At 34.7% G+C, this 25460-nt stretch overlaps 1 protein-coding gene across 1 annotated transcript; it reads left to right on the top strand.

The window, feature by feature from the left end:
* Window positions 1-1066: 1066 nt before the first annotated feature.
* LOC121413029 lies at window positions 1067-24908 on the top strand. The gene is made up of 7 exons (XM_041605793.1): window positions 1067-1227; window positions 3401-3565; window positions 6897-7061; window positions 8576-8740; window positions 9758-9922; window positions 11187-11351; window positions 24891-24908. The coding sequence occupies exons 1-7, from the start codon at window positions 1141-1143 to the stop codon at window positions 24906-24908; spliced, it is 930 nt and encodes a 309-aa protein (XP_041461727.1). The 5' UTR covers window positions 1067-1140.
* Window positions 24909-25460: the final 552 nt, after the last annotated feature.

Below are 25460 nucleotides of genomic sequence, written 5' to 3'. Positions count from 1 at the left end.
AATTTTTAGTTCTATTTCTATTTTCAGTTGAATATGCAGCATGATAATTTCCCAAATAAGGGGTATGGTATTATATAGTGCATATAAAAAAGTTAACACTTTGAAAAATATCCTGCAAAGTTATACATTTGTAATATCCTGAAGATTTTTCAACATTTTAACATTGGTATGGATCCATTTCAGTAATTAACGTAATGACTGTAAAAATATTTCAGCATGAGTGACCACCACTTACTTTTGAAAGTTAGTGAAAAATGATTTGCGCAGTACTTTGAAATAGTTATGCGAATAAAAGTAGAACTTAATCATGAAGAACACATGGAATTTTGCTAGTAAAATTGATTTGAAGATATCATTTACCTTTTTCAACTTGTTTCCTTTTCCAAAGCACTTCGAAGAGTGCCATTGCGTCCCACCCCACTCACCCACACACCGAGCAATCGTGACGATATTTGTGTTACACTAAGCTATAATTTACGTTAAATAGTTTAGCATTGATTTTCATTTTGTCAATCATTGTCAAGCTTTGGAAAAGTGTGGAGAAAAGGTATTAAATGAAAAATAAGATGTAAACCCACAATAAATGATTAAGACTTAGTCATAAAATGTTGCAAATGTCTAATGTAAGCTTTTGTTTAGATTCAGTTATTTCCTCAGATCCTGCTGGCACAAAAAAGGGTAAAGGTTGTGTTTACTAAGTGTTAAAATTTAAATTTGGGTGTCAAAATTGTTATGTAGCGGTTGCATAGGGCTGGACTACAAAATGAACCTTGTGTAACAGCTTGTAACAAGTTTTATTTCTATTTTCAGTGAATAATCGGGATGATAACTTCCCAAATGAGGGTTATGGTATTATAGAAGACACAAAAAAGGGATGTAGAAAATATCTCCATTTTTTATATTGCATCAATTTCTTTTACCATAAATACTGTCATACAACGTTAGTGTATCCATGTGTTGATGGGATTAATAATTAATATGGCTGATTTGATTTCCATACCCACTCGAGTGCAATGAATGAAAAGAAATTTCAATTTCATTTTCACGTTACTACTTTATCAGATTGATATTCTTCATCTCATCGAGCATCTCAGTCAACGTCCGTCTGCATCACGTGATCTTGCTCAGTTCATCTGTAAGATGAATCATCTGAAGAACCTCACACTCTTCGGTCAGTATCATGATGACTTCTACTCAACAGCATCGTCGATGGCATCAATTGCAAAGGTAATTAGTTATTAGAATGTTTTTATATGTGAAGTAAGAGTACGTATATTGAAACGATAATGGTTTTCTAATTGTCTCAAGAGGTCATTATGCCTCATATAAACTAAAACTGTCGATTCCACCTTGCAATGAGAATCTCTTCTGGGACTGTTATTAAAATCAATTGTCATTTAATAGTCAATAATAAAAAGGACCTAAGAAAATTAATTTAACATGACAACCACTATACCACATGCATTTGGCATAATTACATATTGTGAAAAAATGCACTACTCGCTCAAAAATGTATATGTATTTCAAACAAATTATTAATTTCAGAATATTTGCATCGTGGTATTATAGTGGTGAGAGAAATGAAGGCTATTGGGTATATTTTTTGGATTAAACATGCATTGTGATTAAAGGACCAGACTTAATGGTGTTATAACAAAATCGAACAATGTTTCACTTTCTGATTTCAATTCATTCTAATGTATTATGAATATTTTATTAAACAGTTAAGACATAAAATCATATTGGCTACATTTTATACAATAAGCCGCTTGGAATTTCGTTTTGTTTGAATTTCAATAAGTAGATCTATCATAAGAACATCGCAAAATTATTTTGAACATTATTTAGTTACTCTTTTAACTCTCGGGACTGTTAGCTTTTTGGTACTTTTGTACATAACGGTTGCATAGGGCTGGACTACAAAATGAACCTTGTGTAACAGCTTGTAACAAGTTTTATTTCTATTTTCAGTGAATAATCGGGATGATAACTTCCCAAATGAGGGGTATGGTATTATAGAAGACACGAAAAAGGGAATGTAGAACATATCTCCATTTTTTATATTGCATCGATTTCTTTTACCATAAATACTGTCACACAACGCTAGTGTGTCCATGTGTTGATGGGATTAATTATTAATATGGTTGATATGATTTCAATACACACTCGAGTGCAAGGAATGTAAAGAAATTTTAATTTCGTTTTCACGTTACTATTTTATCAGATTGAGATTCTTCATCTCAATGTGAATGTTACTGATCGTCGGTCTGCATCACGTGATCTCGCTCAGTTCATCTGTAAGATGAATCATCTGAAGAACCTCACACTCTACGGTCAGTATCATGATGACTTCTACTCAACATCATTGTCCATGGCATCAACTGTAAAGGTAATATTTATTTGGAGGTTCTTATATGTATAGTATGTATAGGAAGAGTACTTAATGAAACCGTAATAGTTTTCTAATTGTCTCATGAGGCCATTATGCCTTATAAAAACTAAAATTGTAGATTCCGACTTGCAATGAAAATCTCTTCTGGGACTGTTCCACCAAAATCAATTGTCAGTTAATAGTCAACAGTAAAAAGGACCAAAGAAAAGTCATTTTACATGATAACCACTTTACAACATGCACTTGGCATAATGACATATTGTGAAAAAAAATGCACTACTCGCTCAAAAATAAATGTATATATATTTCAAACAAATGATTTATTTCAGAATATTTGCAACGTGGCATTATAGTGGTGAAATTAATCAAGGAATTGGGTATATTTTTTCGGATTAAACATGCACTGTGATCAAAGGACCAGACTTAATGGTGTTATTATAACAAAATCGAACAATGTTTCACTTTCTGATTTCAATTCATTCTAATGTATTATGAATATTTTATTCAAAAGTTAAGACATAAAATCATATTGGCTACATTTTATACAATAAGCCGCTTGGAATTTCGTTTTGTTTGAATTTCAATAAGTAGATCTATCATAACATCGCAAAATTATTTTGAACAATATTTAGTTACTCTTTTAACTTTCGGGACTGTTAGCTTTTTGGTACTTTTGTACATAGCGGTTGCATAGGGCTGGACTACAAAATGAACCTTGTGTAACAGCTTGTAACAAGTTTTATTTCTATTTTCAGTGAATAATCGGGATGATAACTTCCCAAATGAGGGTTATGGTATTATAGAAGACACGAAAAAGGGAATGTAGAACATATCTCCTTTTTTTATATTGCATCGATTTCTTTTACCATAAATACTGTCATACAACGTTAGTGTGTCCATGTGTTGATGGGATTAATTATTAATATTGTTGATATGATTTCAATACACACTCGAGTGCAAGGAATGTAAAGAAATTTTAATTTCATTTTCACGTTACTATTTTATCAGATTGAGATTCTTCATCTCAATGTGAATGTTACTGATCGTCGGTCTGCATCACGTGATCTCGCTCAGTTCATCTGTAAGATGAATCATCTGAAGAACCTCACACTCTACGGTCAGTATCATGATGACTTCTACTCAACATCATTGTCCATGGCATCAACAGCAAAGGTAATATTTATTTGGAGGTTCTTATATGTATAGTATGTATAGGAAGGGTACTTAATGAAACCATAATGGTCTTCTAATTGTCTCATGAGGCCATTATGCCTTATAAAAACTAAAATTGTAGATTCCGACTTGCAATGAAAATCTCTTCTGGGACTGTTATTAAAATCAATTGTCAGTTAATAGTCAACAGTAAAAAGGACCAAAGAAAAGTCATTTAACATGATAACCACTTTACAACATGCATTTGGCATAATGACATATTGTGAAAAAAATGCACTACTTGCTCAAAAATAAATGTATATGTATTTCAAACAAATGATTTATTTCAGAATATTTGCAACGTGGCATTATAGTGGTGAGAGAAATGAAGGCTATTGGGTACATTTTTTCGGATTAAACATGCATTGTGATTAAAGGACCAGACTTAATGGTGTTATTACAACAAAATCGAACAATGTTTCACTTTCTGATTTCAATTCATTCTAATGTATTATGAATATTTTATTCAAAAGTTAAGACATAAAATCATATTGGCTACATTTTATACAATAAGCCGCTTGGAACTCCGTTTTGTTTGAATTCCAATAAGTAGATCTATCATAAGAACATCGCAAAATTATTTTGAACATTATTTAGTTACTCTTTTAACTCTCGGGACTGTTGGCTTTTTGGTACTTCTGTACATAGCGGTTGCATAGGGCTGCACTACAAAATGAACCTTGTGTATCAGCTTGTAACAAGTTTTATTTCTATATCTATTTTCAGTGAATAATCGGGATGATAACTTCCTAAATGAGGGTTATGGTATTATAGAAGACACGAAAAAGGGGAATGTAGAACATATATCCATTTTTTTTTATTGCATCGATTTCTTTTACCATAAATACTGTCATACAACGTTAGTGTGTCCATGTGTTGATCAGAATAATTATTAATAGGGTTAATATGATTTCAATACACACTCGAGTGCAAGGAATGTAAAGAAATTTTTATTACATTTTCACGTTACTATTTTATCAGATTAAGATTCTTCATCACAATGAGAATCTCAGTCAACGTCCGTCTTCATCACATGATCTTGCTCAGTTCATCTGTAAGATGAATTATCTGAAGAACCTCATACTCGACGGTCAGTATCATGATGACTTCTACTCAACATCATTGTCGATGGCATCAATTGCAAAGGTAAATAGTTGTTAGGTTGTTTTTATATGTGAAGTACGAGTGCGTAATGAAACCGTAACGGTCTTCTAATTGTCTCATGACGCCATTATGCCTTACATAAACTAAAATTGTCGATTCCACCTTGCAAAGAATCTCTTCTTGGATTGTTATTAAAATCAATTGTCATTTAACATTCAATAGTAAAAATGACCCAAGAAAAGTCATTGAACATGATAACCACTTTACAACATGCATTTGGCATAATGACATTTGTGAAAAAATGCACTACTCGCTCAAAAATAAATGTATATGTATTTCAAACAAATTATTAATTTCAGAATATTTGCAACGTGGCGTTATAGTGGTGAAAGAAATGAAGGCCATTGGGTATATTGTTCGGATTAAACATGCACTGTGATTAAAGGACCAGACGTAATGGTGTTATTACAACAAAATCGAACGTTTCACTTTCTGATTTCAATTCATTCTAATGTATTATGAATATTTTATTCAAAAGTTAAGACATAAAATCATATTGGCTACATGTTATACAAAAAGCCGCTTGGAATTTTGTTTTGTTTGAATTTCGACAACTAGATCTATCATAAAAACATCACAAAATTATTTTGAACATTATCTAGTTACTCTTTTAACTCTCGGGACTGTTAGCTTTTTGGTACTTCTCTACCGCGGTTGCATAGGGCTGGACTACAAAATGAAACTTGTGTAACAGCTTGTAACAACTTTTATTTCTATTTATATTTTCAGTGAATAATTGGGATAATAACTTCCCAAATGAGGGTTATGGTATTATAGAACACACGAAAAAGGGATGTAGAACATATCTCCATTGTTTTTTATATATATATTACATCGATTTCTTTTGCCATAAATACTGTCATACAAGGTTGGTGTGTCCATGTGTTGATCAGAATAATTATTAATAGGGTTAATATGATTTCAACACACACTCGAGTGCAAGGAATGTAAAGAAATTTTAATTTTATTTTCACATTACTATTATATCAGATTGAGATTCTTCATCACAATGAGAATCTCAGTCAACGTCCGTCTGCATCACGTGATCTTGCTCAGTTCATCTGTAAGATGAATCATCTGAAGAACCTCACACTCTACTACGGTCAGTATCATGATGACTTCTACTCAACAGCATCGTCGATGGCATCAACTGCAACGGTAATTTGTTATTAGGATGTTTTTATATAAAGGGAGAGTACTTAATAAAACCATAATGGTCTTCTAATTGTCTCATGAGGCTATGATGCCATATATGAACTAAAATTGTCGATTCCACCTTGCAATGAATCTGTTCTTGGATTGTTATTAAAATCAATTGTCATTTAATAGTCAATAGTAAAAAGGACCCAAGAAGATCATTTAACATGATAACCAATATACAACATGCATTTGGCATAATAATATATTGTGATAAAAAATGAACTACTCGCTCAAAAATAAATGTACATGTATTTCAAATAAATTATTAATTTCAGAATATTTGCAACGTGGCGTTATAGTGGTGAAAGAAATGAAGGCTATTGGGTATATTGTTCGGATTAAACATGCATTGTGATCAAAGGACCAGACGTAATGGTGTTATTACAACAAAATCAAACAATGTATCACTTTCTGATTTCAATTCATTCTAATGTATTATGAATATTTTATTCAACAGTTAAGACAAACTATCATACTGGCTTCATTTTATACAATAAGCCGCTATAAGTTCCGTTTTTTTTTATTTCAATAACTAGATCTATCACAAGAACATCGCAAAATTAATTTGAACATTATTTAATTACTCTTGTAACATTAGGTACTGTAAGCTTTTTGGTACTGTACATACATGTAGCAGTCGCATAGAGCTGGACTACAAAATGAACCTTTTCAGTGAACAATCGGGATGATGACTTCCTAAATGAGGGTTAGGGTATTATAGAAGACACGAAAAAGGGAATGTAGAACATATCTCCATTTTTCTTATATTGCATCGATTTCTTTTACCATAAATACTGTCATAAAACGTTAGTGTATCCATGTTTTAATGGGATTAATTATTAATATAGCTGATATTATTCCAGTACACACTCGAGTGCAAGGAATGTAAAGAAATTTTAATTTTATTTTCACGTTACTATTATATCAGATTGAGAATATTCATCTCAAAGAGAATCTCAGTCAACGTCCGTCTGCATCACGTGATCTTGCTCAGTTCATCTGTAAGATGAATCATCTGAAGAATCTCACACTCTCCGGTCAGTATCATGATGACTTCTACTCAACATCATCGTCGATGGCATCAACCGCAAAGGTAATATTTATTAGGAGGTTCTTACAGGTGAAGTAAGAGTACTTAATGAAGCCATAATGGTCTTTTAATTGTCTCATGAGGCCATTATGCCTTATATAAACTAAAACTGTCGATTCCACCTTGCAATGAATCTCTTATCGGATTGTTATTAAAATCAATTGTGATGTAATTGTCAATAGTAAAAAGGACCCAAGAAAAGTCATTTCACATGATAACCATAATGATAGCCATAATGGTCGTTTAATTGTCTCACAAGGCCATTAAGCCTTATGTAAACTAAAATTGTCGATTCCACCTTGAAATGAAAATCTCTTGTGGGACTGTTATTAAAATCAATTGTCAGTTAATAGTCAACAGTAAAAAGGACCAAATAAAAGTCATTTAACATGATAACTAATATACAACATGCATTTGGCATAATAACATATTGTGATAAAAAATGCACTACTCGCTCAAAAAGAAATGTATATGTATTTCAAACGAATTATTAATTTCAGAATATTTGCAACGTGGCGTTATAGTGGTGAAAGAAATGAAGGCTATTGGGTTTATTGTTCGGATTAAACATGCATTGTGATCAAAGGACCAGACGTAATGGTGTTATTACAACAAAATCAAACAATGTATCACTTTCTGATTTCAATTCATTCTAATGTATTATGAATATTTTATTAAACAGTTAAGACAAACAATCATATTGGCTACCTTTTATACAATAAGCCGCTTGGAATTCCGTTTTGTTTGAATTCCAATAAGTAGATCTATCATAAGAATATCGCAAAATTAATATGAACATTATTTAGTTACTCTTTTAACTCTCGGGACTGTTAGCTCATATGCGGCGGAAGCGGGGGGATGTGTCCCCCCTAAATTTTCGGTGAGGGGGACGGTCCCCCCCCTAAATTTTTTTTTTGATAACCTTTTTTTTTTTTTTTTTTGCTTGTCAATTTTTTTTCCTGCGTCCACCCCTAAATTCACGTGGACCCCCTTGACACGTGTGTTGTCCCCCCCTAAAATTTAGGTTGATGACCTTTTTTTTTTTTTTTTTTTTTTTTTGCTTCTCAAAAATTTTTGGGGCGCTTGTCCTAATTTTTACATGTGTCCATCTAAAAATTTCAGGTGGACACCCCCTAAATTTATTGGCTTCCGCCGCCAATGTTTAGCTTCTTAGTACTGTACATACATGTAGCGGTTGCATGGGGCTGGACTACAAAATGAACCTTGTGTAATAGTTTTTAACAAGTTTTTTTTCTATTTTCAGTGAACAATCGGGATGATAACTTCCCAAATGAGGGTTATGGTATTATAGAAGACAGGAAAAAGGGAATGTAGAACATATCTCCATTTTTTATATTGCATCAATTTCTTTTACCATAAATACTGTCATACAACGTTAGTGTGTCAGTGTGTTGATGGGATTAATTATTAATATGGTTGTTATCATTTCAATACACACTCGAGTGCAAGGAATGTAAAGAAATTCTAATTTTATTTTCACGTTACTATTATATCAGATTGAGATTCTTCATTACAGTGAGAATCTCAGTCAACGTCCGTCTGCATCACGTGATCTTGCTCAGTTCATCTGTAAGATGAATCATCTGAAGAACCTCGCACTCGACGGTCAGTATCATGATGACTTCTACTCAACAGTATCGTCGATGGCATCAACTGCAAAGGTAATTAGTTATTAGGATGTTTTTATATAAAGGGAGAGTATTTAATGAAACCGTAATGGTCTTCTAATTGTCTCATAAGGCTATGATGCCTTATATGAACTAAAATTGGGAATTCCACCTTGCAATGAATCTCTTTTTGGATTGTTATTAAAATCAATTGTCATTTAACAGTCAGTAGTAAAAAGGACCCAAGAAAAGTCATTTAACATGATAACTATTATACAACATGCATTTGGCATAATAATATATTGTGATAAAAAATGAACTACTCGCTCAAAAATAAATGTACATGTATTTCAAACAAATTATTAATTTCAGAATATTTGCATCGTGGCATTATAGTGGTGAAAGAAATGAAGGCTATTGTGTATATTGTTTGGATTAAACATGCATTGTGATTAATGAAGTAATGGTGTTATTACAACACCAGAAGTAATGGTGTTATTACAACAAAATCGAACAATGTTTCTCTTTCTAATTTCAATTCATTCAAATGTATTATGAATATTTTATTCAACAGTTAAGACAAACAATCATATTGGCTACATTTTATACAATAAGCTGCTTGGAATTCCGTTTTGTTTGAATTTCAATAAGTAGATCTATCATAAGAATATCGCAAATCTAATTTGAACATTATTTGGTTACTCTTTTAACTCTTGGTACTGTACATACATGTAGCGGTTGCATAGGGCTGGACTACAAAATGAACCTTGTGTAACAGCTTGTAACAACTTTTATTTCTATTTATATTTTCAGTGAATAATTGGGATAATAACTTTCCTATGAGGGTTTTGGTATTATAGAAGACACGAAAAAGGGATGTAGAACATATCTCCATTGTTTTTTTTTTATATGACATCGATTTCTTTTACCATAAATTCTGTCATACAAGGTTGGTGTGTCCATGTGTTGATGGGATTAATTATTAATATGGTTGATATGATTTCAATACACACTCGAGTGCAAGCAATGGAAAGAAATTTTGATTTCATTTTTACGTTACTTTTTTATCAGGTTGAGATTCTTCATGTGAGCGAAAATCTCAGTCAACGTCCGTCTGCATCACGTGATCTCGCTCAGTTCATCTGTAAGATGAATCATCTGAAGAACCTCACACTCTCCGGTCAGTATCATGATGACTTCTACTCAACATCATTGTCGATGGCATCAACTGTAAAGGTAATATTTATTAGGAGGTTTTTATATAAAGGGAGAGTACTTAATGAAGCCATAATGATTTTCTAATTGTCTCATGAGGCTATAATGCCAATAATAAACTAAAATTGGAAATTCAACCTTGTATAATGAATCTCTCCTTGAAGTGTTATTAAAACCAACTGTCATTTAATATGCAATAGTATAAGTAAGACTCAGGAAAAATTATAAACATGATCAACCACTATACACCATGCAATTGACATATTATGATGAAATACGCAACTTGCTCCACAATAAATGTACCTGTATTTCAGACAAACAGAATTTCAATTTATTTGCATCGGGGCATTATAGCGGTGTCAACAAAATGAAGGTTCTTAGTCTTTAAATTCGGATTAAACAAGCATTATGATCACAAGACTAGACTTACAATATTTTACCTTCTAATTTCAATGTATTATGATTATTTTATCTAACGGTTAAGACCTAAAATTATATTGATAATAATAATAAAAATACATGAGATTTGTATAGCGCAATAGATGCTCAAGGCGCTTCAGAGCAGAACAACAAACATTATTGACATAGTTATACATGTCTGAACAATAAGTCAATGTTTATCGATAAGCTTTCTCAAACAAGTATGTTTTCAGGTTTTCCTTGAAGGTAATTTAGTGAAGTCTGGGTTTTCAAACTCTGTGGAAGAGAATTCCAAATGATTGGTTATATTATAAACAATAAACCGCTTGCAATTATCCTTAGTATAAATTTTGATAAAAATGGATAGTATTATATACGATAAAGCGCTTGCAATTTTTCTTTGTTTAAATTTGGATAAAAATATATTTATCAAAAGCTGAAAACATATAAAAATCATTTTGAATATTAGTTACCCTTTTAACTCTCAAGATTGTAAGCAGTTTGGTAGTTCTGTACATAGCGGCTGCATGATGCTGCACTGCGAAATGAACCTTGTGTAACAACTTTTAAAAATTTTATTTCTATTTATATTTTCACATAATAATCGGGATGACAACTTCCTAAAAGAGGGGTATGGTATTTTAGGGGACACACAAACCAGAATGGAGAACATGTTTCCATTGTTGTTGATTTTTTTTTATATTTTGCATCATTTATTTTTACCACGAATAACGTCATGCAACATTGGTGTCTTATTGTGTTGTTGAAATTATTGATTGATATGTTGAATATGATTTTACTACACACTGGAGTGTAAGGAATATACAGTGATTTTCAGTTTATTTTCACGTTACTATTATATCAGATTGAGATTCTTCATCTCAGAGAGAATCTCAGTCAACGTCCATCTGCATCACGTGATCTTGCTCAGTTAATCTGTAAGATGAATCATCTGAAGAAACTCACACTCTCCGGTCAGTATCATGATGACTTCTACTCAACATCATCGTGGATGGCATCAACTGCAAAGGTAATTAGTTATTGTTGTTTATGTTTTTATATAAAGAGAGCCTTCAACTCAGGTGAGGTGAATGGGTACCTGGCAGGAATTTATTCCTTGAAATGCGTGTGCGCTGTAATCATAGTAATAACGGCAGCCAAGCTGCAGCTGGGGTAATAATATCTAAGTCCTTTGGAAGCGTATAGAGACATTATTCATAATTGTGATATGTGCTATACAAGAACTGTTTAGGCGGCTTGTCAAAGGTGTGCGTGCGTTTTTACCTTTATATTCTGCGGCGAACCCGCTCAGCTTTTCTTTTGACACCCCTGTTACACCCACAAATGTAATAATCGCCCACAAATGTAATAACGCCCACAAATGTAATAACACTTTACCCACAAATGTAATAACGCCCACAAATGTAATAACACTTTACCCACAAATGTAATAATTTTTGATCGCCCACAAATGTAATAACACTTTACCCACAAATGTAATAACGCCCACAAATGTAATAACACTTTACCCACAAATGTAATAATGCACTTTACCCACAAATGTAATAATGACTTTACCTACAAATGTAATAAATTTGAAGTGATTTTTTGGCGAATTCGTTCTAAACTAATATCCTATATTAATGCGTTCATATAGCACAAAAGTTCAAAGTCTTTTTTCCAGACCCGGCTAATGAAATATTACAGTACAAGTCCAAGTCTTTTTCCAGACCCGGTTTTTCAAAATTATAATATACGTCCAAAGTCTTTTTACCAGACCCGGTTGTTTCAAAATTATAATATACGTCCAAAGTCTTTTTTTCCAGACCCGGTTAATTCAAAAATTATAATGCAAGTCCAAAGTCTTTTTTTCAGACCCGGTCGTTTCAAAAGTTATAATATACGTCGGTGAGGGGTAAAGACAACACTCTAAGCCCAAGTATTTTAAGTGGGTTTAATTTTGAAGATTGGTCTCAGCTGTCATTTTTTTTTAATATTTCTTTATCTTTTAAATAACCGGGTCCAGACGAAAGACTAAGCATAATACTCGTGTTATTCCACAAGAATAAGAATATGAGTCTTTTGTTTTTAGGATTGTTTAAATCTTTTTTAAATCACCGGGTCTGGAATAAAGACAACGCTCTAAACATGTGCTTTTCTACATGCATGGTCTTAATTTGGAGGATTGTTGGTTCTTAGATTCGTTGTTGGGGGTTGAGTTTTATTGATTTTTTTATTCCTGAAATAATTGTGTCTGGAGGAAAGTCGATCTTCGACAATCGGTCTTCATGTTGTTCCACAGTAATTAGATTATTTGGTATTCGTTTTACAATATTTGTAAAAACTATTTTATTTTTCCAATAGTAACAAAGTCTGGAGAAAGGATGTCTGCTTTACCCACGCGTTATTACAATGTTTTGTAGGGGTAGTAGTAGTATTTTATAAAAGACATATTTTTACTGGGTGAAACTTTGGAAATTTCGTCTTAGATTCGAAGTTTTTCAGTTACTTTTTTTTAATAGCCAGGTCTGGAGGAAAGAGTACGTTTTAAAACACGTGTTATTCCACGAGAATAAGAATATAAGGTCTTATGTTAGATTTTTTTTTCGTAATTGTTTTAGGTCTGGAATAAAAACAACACTCTAAACCTCTTTTAAAACAGGTTCTTAGGTTGAAGGTTTCAATGGTCTTAGACTTTGATTTTTTTTTAATTTCTACTATTAGCGGTTTTTTTTTAAGAAAAAAATGATCGGGCTGAAAGACTACGCTATATCCAGCATTAATAAGATTATGGGGTCCTTATACTGTTTTAAAACTGTTATTCATAATGTTTAAATAACAGGTAACCGGGTCTGGAGAAAAGACTACGCTTGATTCTCAATTTACTCTTAGTGCATATATTCACAATATACACCGTATAAGTTGAAACAACAACAAAGACATTAATTACACCAGTTTTAATTAACTGGGTCTGGAGAAAAGACTAAGCCCGATTCCCATTTTTTCCACAGGAATATCATTATCGTATCTTAGTTTGGACTTATATTATACATTTTGAAATAACTGGGTCAGGAAAAAGACTTTGGACTTATTAAAATTCTTGAAACAACCGGGTCTGGAAAAAAGACTTTGGACTTATATCACAATTTTTTAAACAACTGGGTCTGGAAAAAAAGACTTTGGACTTTTATTATATTTTTTAAACAACCGGGTCTGGAAAAAAGACTTTGGATTTATATTATAATTTTTGAAACAACCGGGTCTGGAAGAAAGACTTTGGACTTGTACTTTGATGTTTAACCCGGTCTGAAAAAAAGACTTTGCACTTTTGTGCTATATGAACGCATTACTATAGGATTTTAGTTTAGAACGGATTTCGCCAAAAATCCCTTCAAATTTATTACATTTGTGGGTAAAGTCATTATTACATTTGTGGGCGATCCAAAATTATTACATTTGTGGGTAAAGTGTTATTACATTTGTGGGCGTTATTACATTTGTGGGTAAAGTGTTATTACATTTGTGGGCGTTATTACATTTGTGGGTGCAACAACCCCCCGGTTGGCTCTCCGATTAGATGTTTCTGCATGAGCGCCCTCTATGTCCACAATATCGACGTCTTAGGCAAACTATTAAACGAGCGATCTCTGGTCACTGATCTGGATATCGTTGTGTCCTTGTATCGGTGTGCGTAGTTCAGTGGGGTGTATATTTTCAAAAGTTACGCTTTCACATTTTTTTGATAATTTTTCGTTTCGGGTTTCAGTATATGACAAAATTCAATAAGATTTAGATTTCATTTCTTTAATAGAACAATTAAGCTTTAGCCCTTTAGCACGAGCATGTTGTTTTATTTTGAAGAACATACCGTTAAGAAATTGAATTTCTGAAAGTAAGTGTTCAGGCGAGGGTAAGATTTTTTTTCATCACACTGAGCCCGCACAGTCAGCATTGTCGGGTGAAAAGGAAAGATATGGAATTGACATTAACATCTTTGTAAACGAAATGCAAAACCCCACGCAAAAGATGCAATATAAATCATACCTGGGTCCAAAAATGATGGCGTTTAAAGCAATACACTGAAACGCTACTGTGAAAAAAAAACACTAAAAACATAAAATGCAAACGTTTTTTGGTGAAAAAAGGCTGAAAACTAAGGGCAGCGTTGAAATTCAAATTTGAGCTTAACATAGGTCTATGTTTAATTTAGCCCTCTTGTCAATTTGTTTTTGCTGTGAAATGTCCTTTTTTGAGGACTCTTTTTTTGGCGATTTTGCCCCCCCCCCCTTGTGGAAAATCCTAGATACGCCACTGCATTTGTTTAAACATTTGAATTCTAGAAACTTATATATTCACACATAATACAGATGCCGTGCAAAACAAACGAATAAAATATCATTTATTTGAACTTTAAAAAATAGATTGGATGCTCAAGCTGTCATATTGTAGCTTAAATGCACTATTCTTGAATTGCATTGCCCGAAATTCAGAACAAAAAGTACTTTCGTTACTTTTTAAGACCATTACAAACATCTTTACCTTCGAACGAAATCAAAAGCACTTAAAAATGAATATTGAAATTATCAAAGTTGAGGTAGTCTTGACCATGAATAGAGTTGAGTGTTTATAAAGGAATTATAGCGTCTTCTATTAATCACATTCTACACTTTAATGACCGATGAAAAATATCGCGTGAATGAAATGCAAATTAACACATTTAAGTGACTCCGACATGATATTGGACAGGAAAATCTATAAAATCTTTTTACCTGGGATCCTTCTTTATTCTCTTATATAAATTTCCCCTGTGATCTAGAGTGCTCTGTGACCTAGTGTTCTTGATTACCATCCTGGAGCCACATAACCGAAGGGGGGTCTGGGGCTGAGGCCTCAACAAGTACCATGATTTTATGCATGGTGACCCCACCCCTTCAAACCAGTCCGCTGGGGGGAGGCGACTTAATTATTTCTTTCAATTTTCCTGTTCTACTTATAATATTCAATTTTGTCAACTTAATTCTGATGGCTTCTTTTTTCATCCAACTTTATTTCTTCCTTTGAATTTTTCTAAAACTTTTCTATACCTATTCTTTTTTAACCTTCACGTTTGACTTGAACAATACGTGTATATTGCCGTTGATTTCTTCTTCCTATTAAATATTCAAATTAATCTGCAATGTGTGTATGTCAAATTATTGCAAATTAGATTCCCAGTGTCTAAGGTAAACATAATTTACCGACGTAAAGTTAGTAATACGAAAGCCTCTTTGGCCTAGTTTCCCTTCCAACTTTGTACTTCACCTGTTAATCGTATAGCTGCATTCTGTATAGCTTGCATATTTAAATATGCACCAAAAAATAAATTAACGTACAGAAAATGGTAATACCTCGGTCACATTTGCTCTACGGCGGCCATACAGCGAGTCGAAAACAGCCGTTTTATTCATTTTATTAAAACCTATATTTATTTAGCAGGTCCAAAAACTGTTAAAATGACTGTTTTCGACTCGCCTTAGAAAGGAGTGCATGCTGGTGCGGATCCTGCCGGAGTAACACAATACAATCCAATCAGCACCGTATTTATTTTGAACAATAGTTGGGCTCTCAAAAGTATTGTGGTCTATTTTGTGACCTCTACTAAAAGAAGTCAGTGGGTCTATACGATGGTCTATATTCTGCACATCAGAGGGTACAGTTATGTAGTGAATCCCGGGGGGGGGGATCATCCGGTCCGTGTGCCCCTCCCCCCCCCCCTTTGAGAGCCTTTATCAAATTTGTTAATGTAAATATGCCATTTTTACACAAGTGTGCCCCCTTTATTTGAAACTCACAACATGTATTTTAATGAGAACATGTCGTTCATACACAAATGAGGACCTTCACTTTAGCCTGGTAAACAGAGAGTTGGTAGGCAATAAATATAACTCAAATGTTCACATTAAGAGTAGACCTATAAAGAGGGAAGTTACATGGTTAATCAAAAATGTGTTGATAAAATATCAGTCGAATGTTATAATCTGCTTCGCCAGATAGGTTTTATGTAATATTGCTCTTTATAAAGGCAAGCATTAAACTACATTAAATGTCGAAATGTTAAGAAATATAATGGAAACCATATCAAAATGCACATTACGAAAAGAAACAAAATCAAGGTTCTAGTATGGGGACAAAACGAGAACAAGAAAACTACCCATTTGATGCTCATTTTAATTCCCCGAAAGCCGGACGTTGAAAATGACATGGGTCAGCGCATTGCAAGCTGTATTTAACGGCTTACCCCATTGACAAGGTAGATTTAAATTACCCCATTCTTGATTGGGGAGATTAACGTATATTCTTGAACATAGAGGTGGTCTGACGGGTTGCGGATTTCAATAGAAAGATGACCTCTTGATTGGTAGGGGTATGTCAAGGGGAGATTATCACTTTGTCAGCGCGGGTGATTGTCTTGATACTTTGATGTTCCCCGATGTGCCTTCTATTCGAAAACCGTGTTTGCAACTAATCCCAATTATGAGACTATTTGGAATCAAAATTAAAGCCTAACTGCACCCTTTTCATAGATTTCGTTTGAAAATAAAATACTTGCGTTTAAGGTAAAATTGGAATATGAGAAGGCCCTTCATAATATGTAAACCAAATAGTGTCACTTTTAAGCTTTATTCTTTTAAATCAAATGTAAAAATATATGTAAAATAATCTCACAAGCCTAATCTAAATAGTGCGAGCACGAAGCGCGCGCTAATTTTTAATTTTTCATTTCATGTATTTTGTCCTAAAATAGCATTCTGGCAATGCTTGTGATCCTAAACGAGATGAATGAATTTAGTACGCATTGATCGTTCTGATAAAAAAGAATCTGTTAACGGCTACTTTTAATTATCTGTAAATGAAAACGTTACATATTTCAACAATCAAATAATGCGAGCGCGAAGCGTGAGCTGAAAATATTTACTCTTCTACCTGAAGAATAGAAGTTCTAAGCAATCTTTGTAATCATGAAAAAGGTAAATACATAACTAAGCAAGCCAAGCGAGCGCGAGGAAAATTTGAGATTTGTAGAATTGTGAGTGGATATGGATCACAGTTAAAAAGAAACATATATGATTCATTATTATTACTTTGAGTTTTGACATAGGGCCGGGATATTCTAAGAACAATATTCCATCATGTGAAAATTATGACTGTCTTCCTATTTCTCTTCTTATCAAATCGCGAGATGAAACTTTTGATATTCCATTCTGAAAAAGGGACAATTTATCAATAAATTAATTAATTAATCTAATAAGCCTAATCAGAGCGCGAAATCTGTCAATATTATATATTTAAAGCACTTTTGTAATTATGAATAAGATGCCTGAGTTGATATATTTTTAACAATCAATGTGCGCGCAAATCGCCAGCCGAAAATTGTTGATAAACTGTCATAAAATGGAGATTTTAATTAGTTTGTAATATGATTAATATTGAAATTTTCATAACTCACCAATCAATATGCGAGCGTGCAGCGCTAGCTAATATGTTTTACAATCTGACATGAATAGGGATATTCTGATAACTAAAATGGAATACAGGAAAATAATAGGTACCTGACAAATCAAATTTTGTGAGCGTGCAGCGGGAGCAGAAAATGTTGATATTCAGACAATAAAAAAATAATTTTTTACAGAACACTTTTTAAAAATCAAAGTTCGATTTCCGAGTTGAAATATGTTATGTATATTGATTTCAAAATTTGATATTTTGAGTTCCAAATGTGTAAATCACCTAAAAGGTAATGCGAGCGTGAAGCAGGAGCGAAAATTTTATATAATGACATGACATAATTTTTTGTAATTGTTTTCTCCTCATCTTATTTATTCAATCGTTTTCCTCCTATGTTTTTTCTCCACTCTTTTCCTCTTTTCGTCTTTCTTTCCCGGTTTTGTTTTTTTCTCCGCAAATAGAGGGAGGAGGGAGGGGCGGGCCCCATGCCCTCCCCCCCCCCTATATCCAACTCTGGAACAATCTAACAGAAAGTATTAAACAAGCAGATTCAAGAGAGAAATTCAAGTCAATGTTAATTTTTTTTTTTTTTGGGGGGGGTTAAATAGCCTTTCCCTCCGCATGTGAAGCCCCCTATCGTTTACAGCCTACTGTGAATTGTGCAAATACTTTAAATTTTGGTGAAATTCATTCTCTCTTTTTATTTGTTCTGTAGCGTCTAGATACATATTTTGTGCTTCACTTGTAAGTGGCATACAAATAATGTAAATTACTATTAATGGCGTGCGTTTCCCGATCTCCTTATCGAAATCAATATTAATGAGAGAGCACAATATTGTTCTCGCTCTAATGGAGGGGGGGGGGGGGTCAGTGTTCTATCAAGCAAAAGACGTAGGCCTATATGTGCATAAGTTCATATCATTGTTGTAATGATAAAGAACCTGATGAATTCTGTTTTGGTATATCGACGTTATTATAAAGTTAATGACAAATGACAATCAATATGATTCAGGCGTACACCGCTTTAACTGATATAACATGCATCCAGAAATCGAAATATCTCATGAATTCAAAACGTATGTAGCAGGAATGGCATGCAGTTCGGATGTTACAGCACTCTAAATTAGAATAATCTCGTATTACAAATGTCAATTTTGCTAAAATGCACACAAACTCATAACTTGATAGACTCTGGGGGATGATATCGTTGATATAAAAATCGCATCTACCTCGATACGCAATCATTTTTATACTGCATCAGACTTGACATCCCGCAAAATCTTTTCCATAATTAGATGACCATCCATTCTCTTTCTTTTTAATCTAAATAATTATAATCTATGTCTTTCAGGATCATGATATGAAAACCCTTTTATAACAAACATGATAAATGAAAACGCGTCTCAAGTTATACATGGTTCATTGCCGCAAATATACCAATCATCTTCGTTTGTTAATGTTTAATCATCAACATTATCACTGATATTATTATTCGTATTATCATGTCCATTAATATCACTTCAAAGTTCTAATTACCACCATCATCATCACTGTTATCATCATCATTCATTCATTATCTATTTCCAATCGTTCTCCAGTATCAATTTTATAGTTTATATAATCCCAGGTGAGGTGAATGGGTACCCGGTAGGAAGAAATTCCTCGAATGCTCGAGCGCGGCCCGATCAAGGTAGCCGTGCTAAAGCCGGGGTAATAATAGCAGGGCCCTCTGGGAGAACAGTTTTCGGAACTGAAGTGGCTACCCTGGGTAAATATGCCGCTATTATTATTATTATTAAAAAAATGAAAGATAATGGTAATGATTATGGTGATGTTGGTAATCATGAACATTAGATCCGTTTTGTGAGATAATTTATGCGATTTTACACGCTAATCGCTACTCGATGATGGTGAAAGAAATCTTTTAAATAGCACAACAGAAGTCGGGGCGGTAGTTACTGCATACACATACTTTAATACACTACATTATTACAAAAGATTCCCCATCGGGCGGGCCAACGGTCTTTTGAAGTAGGTTTATCTATTGAAATTACGACAATAATCACGGCAGCGGATATGGGGAATTCAAGACTGTGAGCTTCTAGCTCTCCCATTGTTTTCTGTGGCGACCCGCTGAGCATGCTATTGTCAATGATTCTCTACTATACGGGTGACTGATCTTGCTTTTTCATGATCATAGGCCAGGGCAATGACTAAGAACAGTTCGATGAGTATCAATGCCAAGCAATCCTGAAAGGTCAATAATGTTCAATTCTCTTGATGGAGAAGCTTATATCATGGCCCTATTTGCTTTTGCTTTTAGGCCAGTAAGTGTACTAACTAATATTAATAATAAATAATCACATTCCATCTATTTTAGAGCAATGACCTAATGCTAATATCACTCTACATATCTCCCTGCAGCTTACGGCCCCATAATTTATCTTCACCCGTGAATTACCGAATTTTGAAGCTTAAATTATTGAACATAATGGCATCCTAGTATTGTAATGATGTAATCACTGCAAGTGCAATATAAATAAAAACATTAATTTAATTCTACTCACATTGATTTTACTTTAGAACAAACTCACCCCCTCTTCTACTTCTTCTGTTTCTCCGTCGTTATTCTTCTTTTCCACCTTATAATTCTTCTTGTTCTCATCCTTCACTCCCTTCTTCATCTACTCTTCTTACTCCTCCTTTTTTTAAATCTTTTTTTCTTCTTCATATCCTTTCATTATTCTTTTTTCTCCACCTCATCCTTTCCTTCTGCTTCTTTCTTTTCCTTCCTCCCCTTTTTCTACGTCTCCTCTCTTCTTGTTGTTCTTCTGCCCACCTGCCCTTCTTATACGTCTCCTACTGCTTTTCCTTCGTCCTTCTTCTTTTTCTTCTTGCGTCTCCTTTTTTTCTCTATCTTCCTTTTCCTCTCCGTATCCTTCCTCATCTCTCATTATTAATCTCATCCCTTTTTACTGCTCCTCCATTCTACATGTACGTCTGCTTCTCCTTGGTAATTCTTCTTCTCCTCCTCCTTCTCCCACCACATCGATTTATGATGATAAAATTATAATGAAATAATAGAAATGTTAACGAAGATAATACTTATAATAGAGAAATGAAGATGATTGCGATAGTAACAGCGGTGATGACGATATCGATAACTATGGGAGGATATAGACCATGTACAGCACAACGTATCAGGCGCAATTTCAAATATGATTACATGACGATTTCGATACGAAATATTCATCATAAATCTAGACCTAGTACATTAATATACACTTATCTTTGTAGAATAATGAAATCGCCGCTCAATATCGATAATTCTGATGATCACTAAAACAGAAAAGCATACGTGGGACAGTGTATTATAACATTGCCTCGAAAAATACCTGACATTTGATGGAATTCTGTGCTTATATCGCTCATTTCTCAGCACTTTTACGACTTTCTTTCACAGGGCTATTTGGCAAATATTTTTCATTTATACAAACACTTCGTTGGTAAATTTCATTGGATTCTGATCGAACAAATTTTCAGATCGTTACCACAGTTGGTATTTATCTTCAATTCCGAACATTACGTTTAATACGTTAAACCAATTAAATGAAATTATGTTGTACTCTCATACCCCGAGAGGGGATCGATAGTGTGAATAAAATGTAAATCTAAATCAGGGGCGGATCCAGCCTCCGCCAATAGGGGGGGGGGTGATTTTTTTTCACCCATATTTTCCCCGATCGGCCGCCCAAGGTTGATATTTAATTATTTCTTTGAATTGGTTGTCCCAGTGGCGTAATGATTATTAAAGTTATTTAATAAGTCTTCGCATCATCTTATTCACTCGCCTTCCTCCTCTTATGTTTTCCTCTTCTTTTTTTCTCCTCTCTTTTTTCTTTCTTTCCTTTTTTTGCTCCGCCAATAGGGGGGGGGGGGGCCTTTGTAAATGTAAATCCAACCAAGAATCGGATCTATACAACATAATGTCTAAAGGTCAGGGGAGGATCCATGACAGGGGGAAAAAGGTTCCGCTTTTAGGGGGGGGGGCACTCTTCTGTTTTGGCTGCATTTTGCATTACAAATTCTAATTGTGCCTCTCATAATGAAAGGGGGCGCAAGGGCGGCCCCCCCTAAACCCCCCAGTGATAGAAGGGTGACAGGAAGTTTGAGGATGCTGATTCATTCATGGCATACTATTTTCGAAATAGACGACCACAATTTTGTAAATATCCAGTCCACGCGCATGCGTACTCTCATTCCGAAGACGCAAGTCATAAAATAATTTCACCCCCACTTGATCACGGTTTCTGCGAGGACACAACTCTGCTTTCTCATGAATATTGATTTCGATGTAGAGGCAGAAATCGGGAGAACCCCTCTCAAATTTCCGAGTTTTGTCCACTCTTTCAACTGTATTTCCTCCATTTTTTTCACCCTTCCTCTTATTCCATCCCAATATTATTTTCTTATTTCTCTCTGTTTCCCCTTCCTTTTCTCTCCCTTTGACCTCTTAGTTTCTTTTTCCTCTTTTCACAATCCCTTTTGGTCCCGTTTCTTTAAAACATGGAGATAAAGAAAATTAAGAGACAATATGTTATCCTGGGGAAATGGTTGCCCGTCAAAAATATGAAAAAACTATTTAAAACAGTTTCTAATAAATCTTTGTAAATCTTTTATATTTCTATGCCTAATAGCGCTAAGCTAGCTGTTCCGGTCATATTTATTTTATCATTCTATTTCCTTCTGCCCTTTTTTTTTTTGGGGGGGGGGGCGTTCTCAACACCTGCTTGAGATGCGAGTAATAATTAATATTCCAAGTCGACGTGAATTCTACGAATGGCTTGGGCCTACGAAACGAAAATATGTGGAATCTTATTTTCCCACCTAAAACATGAATTGACTGTCTTCCAATTGCAAAAAAGAGGTTTTCATGGTTATTGCAGCAAATTCGAAAGATCAGTAACGATCTTTGACACATGCGTGATTTTTTTTTTAAGCTACCGTGGCTTTATGAATGCACCCGATAGATGCGAACCACAGTTCAGAACAGTGACCCGAACTCTCGATCCGACAGTCAATATGAACATGATGAAGGCACACATTTGTTTTGGTCGTAGAGGGAGCTATTTAGAATAGATTCTTCGGCCTTTCGACAGAAATTAAGACTTGCAGGAAAGACGAACAAAAGAACGGTCGCATTAAAGGGCCTTTGATGGCGGCCGTTCCTTTGAAGACAAGGGAACGTTGGGCGGGAAAGCCGAAGCGAAAACCCGGATGCGGGAAGAACGATGAAGAACGGTGCATGGACTTTTGACAAGCTACCTTATTATTATTATTATTATTCTAATTGTCTCATAAGGCTATGATGCCTTATATGAACTAAAATTAGGAATTCCACCTTGCAATGAATCTCTTCTTGGATTGTTATAAAAATCAATTGTCATTTAACTGTCAATAGTAAAAAGGACCCAAGAAAAGTAGTAGTTAAAGGTAAGACCTCATCATATGACCTTTGACCCCATGACCTTTGACCTGGTCATGACCTTTGACCCACGCCCTTTGACCCATGCCTTTTGACCCACGACCTTTGACCACACGACCTTTGACCACATGACCTTTGACCCGGTCAGCCTTTAACCCATGCCCTTTGACCTGGTCACCTACGCCCTTTGACCACATGACCTTTGACCCGACATTTAGTCCAGTCAGCCATGACCCAAACGGCCACCACGCAGACCTCCGGTCAGCCGGTGACGTCATAGAATTCCCCTTCGGTTATTGCGCCATATTGCGCCTCCTTTTCGTGAGTCATAAATGATACGAAGCAGCGTCATATATCCACCGTGACGTCATCCCAGGGAATTCCCCCTTGGTTATTGCACCATATTGCGACACCGTTGCGTAAGTCTGTCACACGTAGCAGCGACGTTGCATTTATATTTTTAGCATATGACACGATGCGAGGCATCTATACAGTTTCATATTCAAAAAGTGAAATCCGACTCTCTCTGCCTACCAGCAGGTATATCGAGTTCTCGCGTCAAGGGGTCTATGTCGGTTTCATAATTATATGCGAAAAATAAATTTTCACTCATGTTGTATATTCAATAGGCAATTTTAAACTTCCTTGTCGCTACACTAAGATGGTTATATCGTCCATTATGTACTACAGCGGAAAGGGTATTATTGTTCAACGAGAGGCGGGGGTTTTTGCTGCCGGATCAAAATATACGCTGGAGGAATGATGGACGTAGGGTGTAAATAGGAGAAGAAAGAGGTAATGCATTATTCAAATCAATTTATTATGTTTTTCTTTGTTTTTGTTTTTGCATTCTTTTTGTTTGTTTGTTGTTTTTAATGAATAAAAGAGGGGGTGGTACATGTGTTGGGGATAATTCTTTTCATGCTTAAGAAACAGAGCCGGTGATTACGTAGTGGTAATTTCCTTACGTCATGCATATTCAAGTACCAGATCGTCATATTTTATTTATGGTAACACGAAACGTGCAATACTTATCGGGATCACGGGTTATCAATTTTAGTACCATGATGTCATCCCAGGGAATAACCCTTTACCCGGTATTGAACCACAGTTGCGCAATCATCGCCGCGTATAGGATACGATGCACAGTTTCTTATTCAACAGTTGTCTATCTCCGCCTACCAGCAGATATGTCAAAGTGCCTCACGTTTCACGAATCGATCACTACACGCACGGCCAACGCGCGTCATTGAACTTGGGATATCCTATTCGAAAGGTGAATGCCGACTCCCTCTGCCTCGTATTACAACAATTATTGGTAATCCAATATGTGATTATAATCATGATACTAGTGACATCTCAGGCTCTACTCATTGCAGACTTTTCCCCATCAAACCTCTCTTTTACATACTGTTTTCCTCATATTTCCATACTTTCATAACTCACACGAGCTGTCCGGCTCTCTGACTCGCAAAAAGTAAACCAGTAGATGACTCCTTTAAGTCAACTCCATTCATGCGCAGTACAGATAACATGAAACACTATACAGTCAAGGATGGTTCTTTATTATTATTATCATTTATTCTATTCCATTTCAAGGTAGATAGGTTCAGATAGTGTATACACAGCAGATTTTGATACAAAGGTAACAATAATGTAAGTTATGTTATCAAATTATGTTGACAGAACAAAATAATTTTTCTCTGTTCATTGTTAATTTTCAATTCGAAGTTCTCGTTTTTCTATATCTTCGCTTAACTCAATGGATTGTAACACATGTATAGGGATGGCATTCGGAAAATATGAACAAAGTGAAGTTCAAACTGTCATAACGACGTTTTCTTGGATTATTATTATTTGACAAGCTGATTTCTGTGCCTTTAGTTGTAGACTCCATCTTCACCCTCCGTTTCTTCTCCACCATCATCATTATCGTCAGCTTGATACTGGAATAAACCAACGAATTGTGAACTATGCCTGGCTAACACTCTCTGTGCGGCTTTCCGGAATTCCATGCCATTCTCTAATCTTTCCGTGAGATCGGACACGATTTCATGATTGATGTCAGCGTCTTCGAGGTACACGTTCTGCTGCAAGAACTGAGAGTAAAGATCGAAAAAGATGGGTTTGACTGCCGACAGTAGTTTCACGTGAGCCTTTGCTTTAGCG

Source organism: Lytechinus variegatus, chromosome 4 (assembly GCF_018143015.1).
Source record: "Lytechinus variegatus isolate NC3 chromosome 4, Lvar_3.0, whole genome shotgun sequence".
Lineage (NCBI taxonomy): Eukaryota > Metazoa > Echinodermata > Echinoidea > Temnopleuroida > Toxopneustidae > Lytechinus > Lytechinus variegatus.
The sequence above is the reverse complement of the archived record's forward strand: the minus strand, read 5'-3'. Positions and strand labels throughout refer to the sequence as shown.

Bases quoted from the DNA above. Each gene is read 5' to 3' on its own strand.
- LOC121413029 (XM_041605793.1), top strand. From the start codon at position 1,141: ATGAATCATCTGAAGAACCTCACACTCTTCGGTCAGTATCATGATGAC. The intron at 3,566-6,896 runs GTAATATTTATT...CTATTATATCAG, and splicing joins CCATGGCATCAACAGCAAAG to ATTGAGAATATTCATCTCAA. The intron at 8,741-9,757 runs GTAATTAGTTAT...CTTTTTTATCAG, and splicing joins CGATGGCATCAACTGCAAAG to GTTGAGATTCTTCATGTGAG.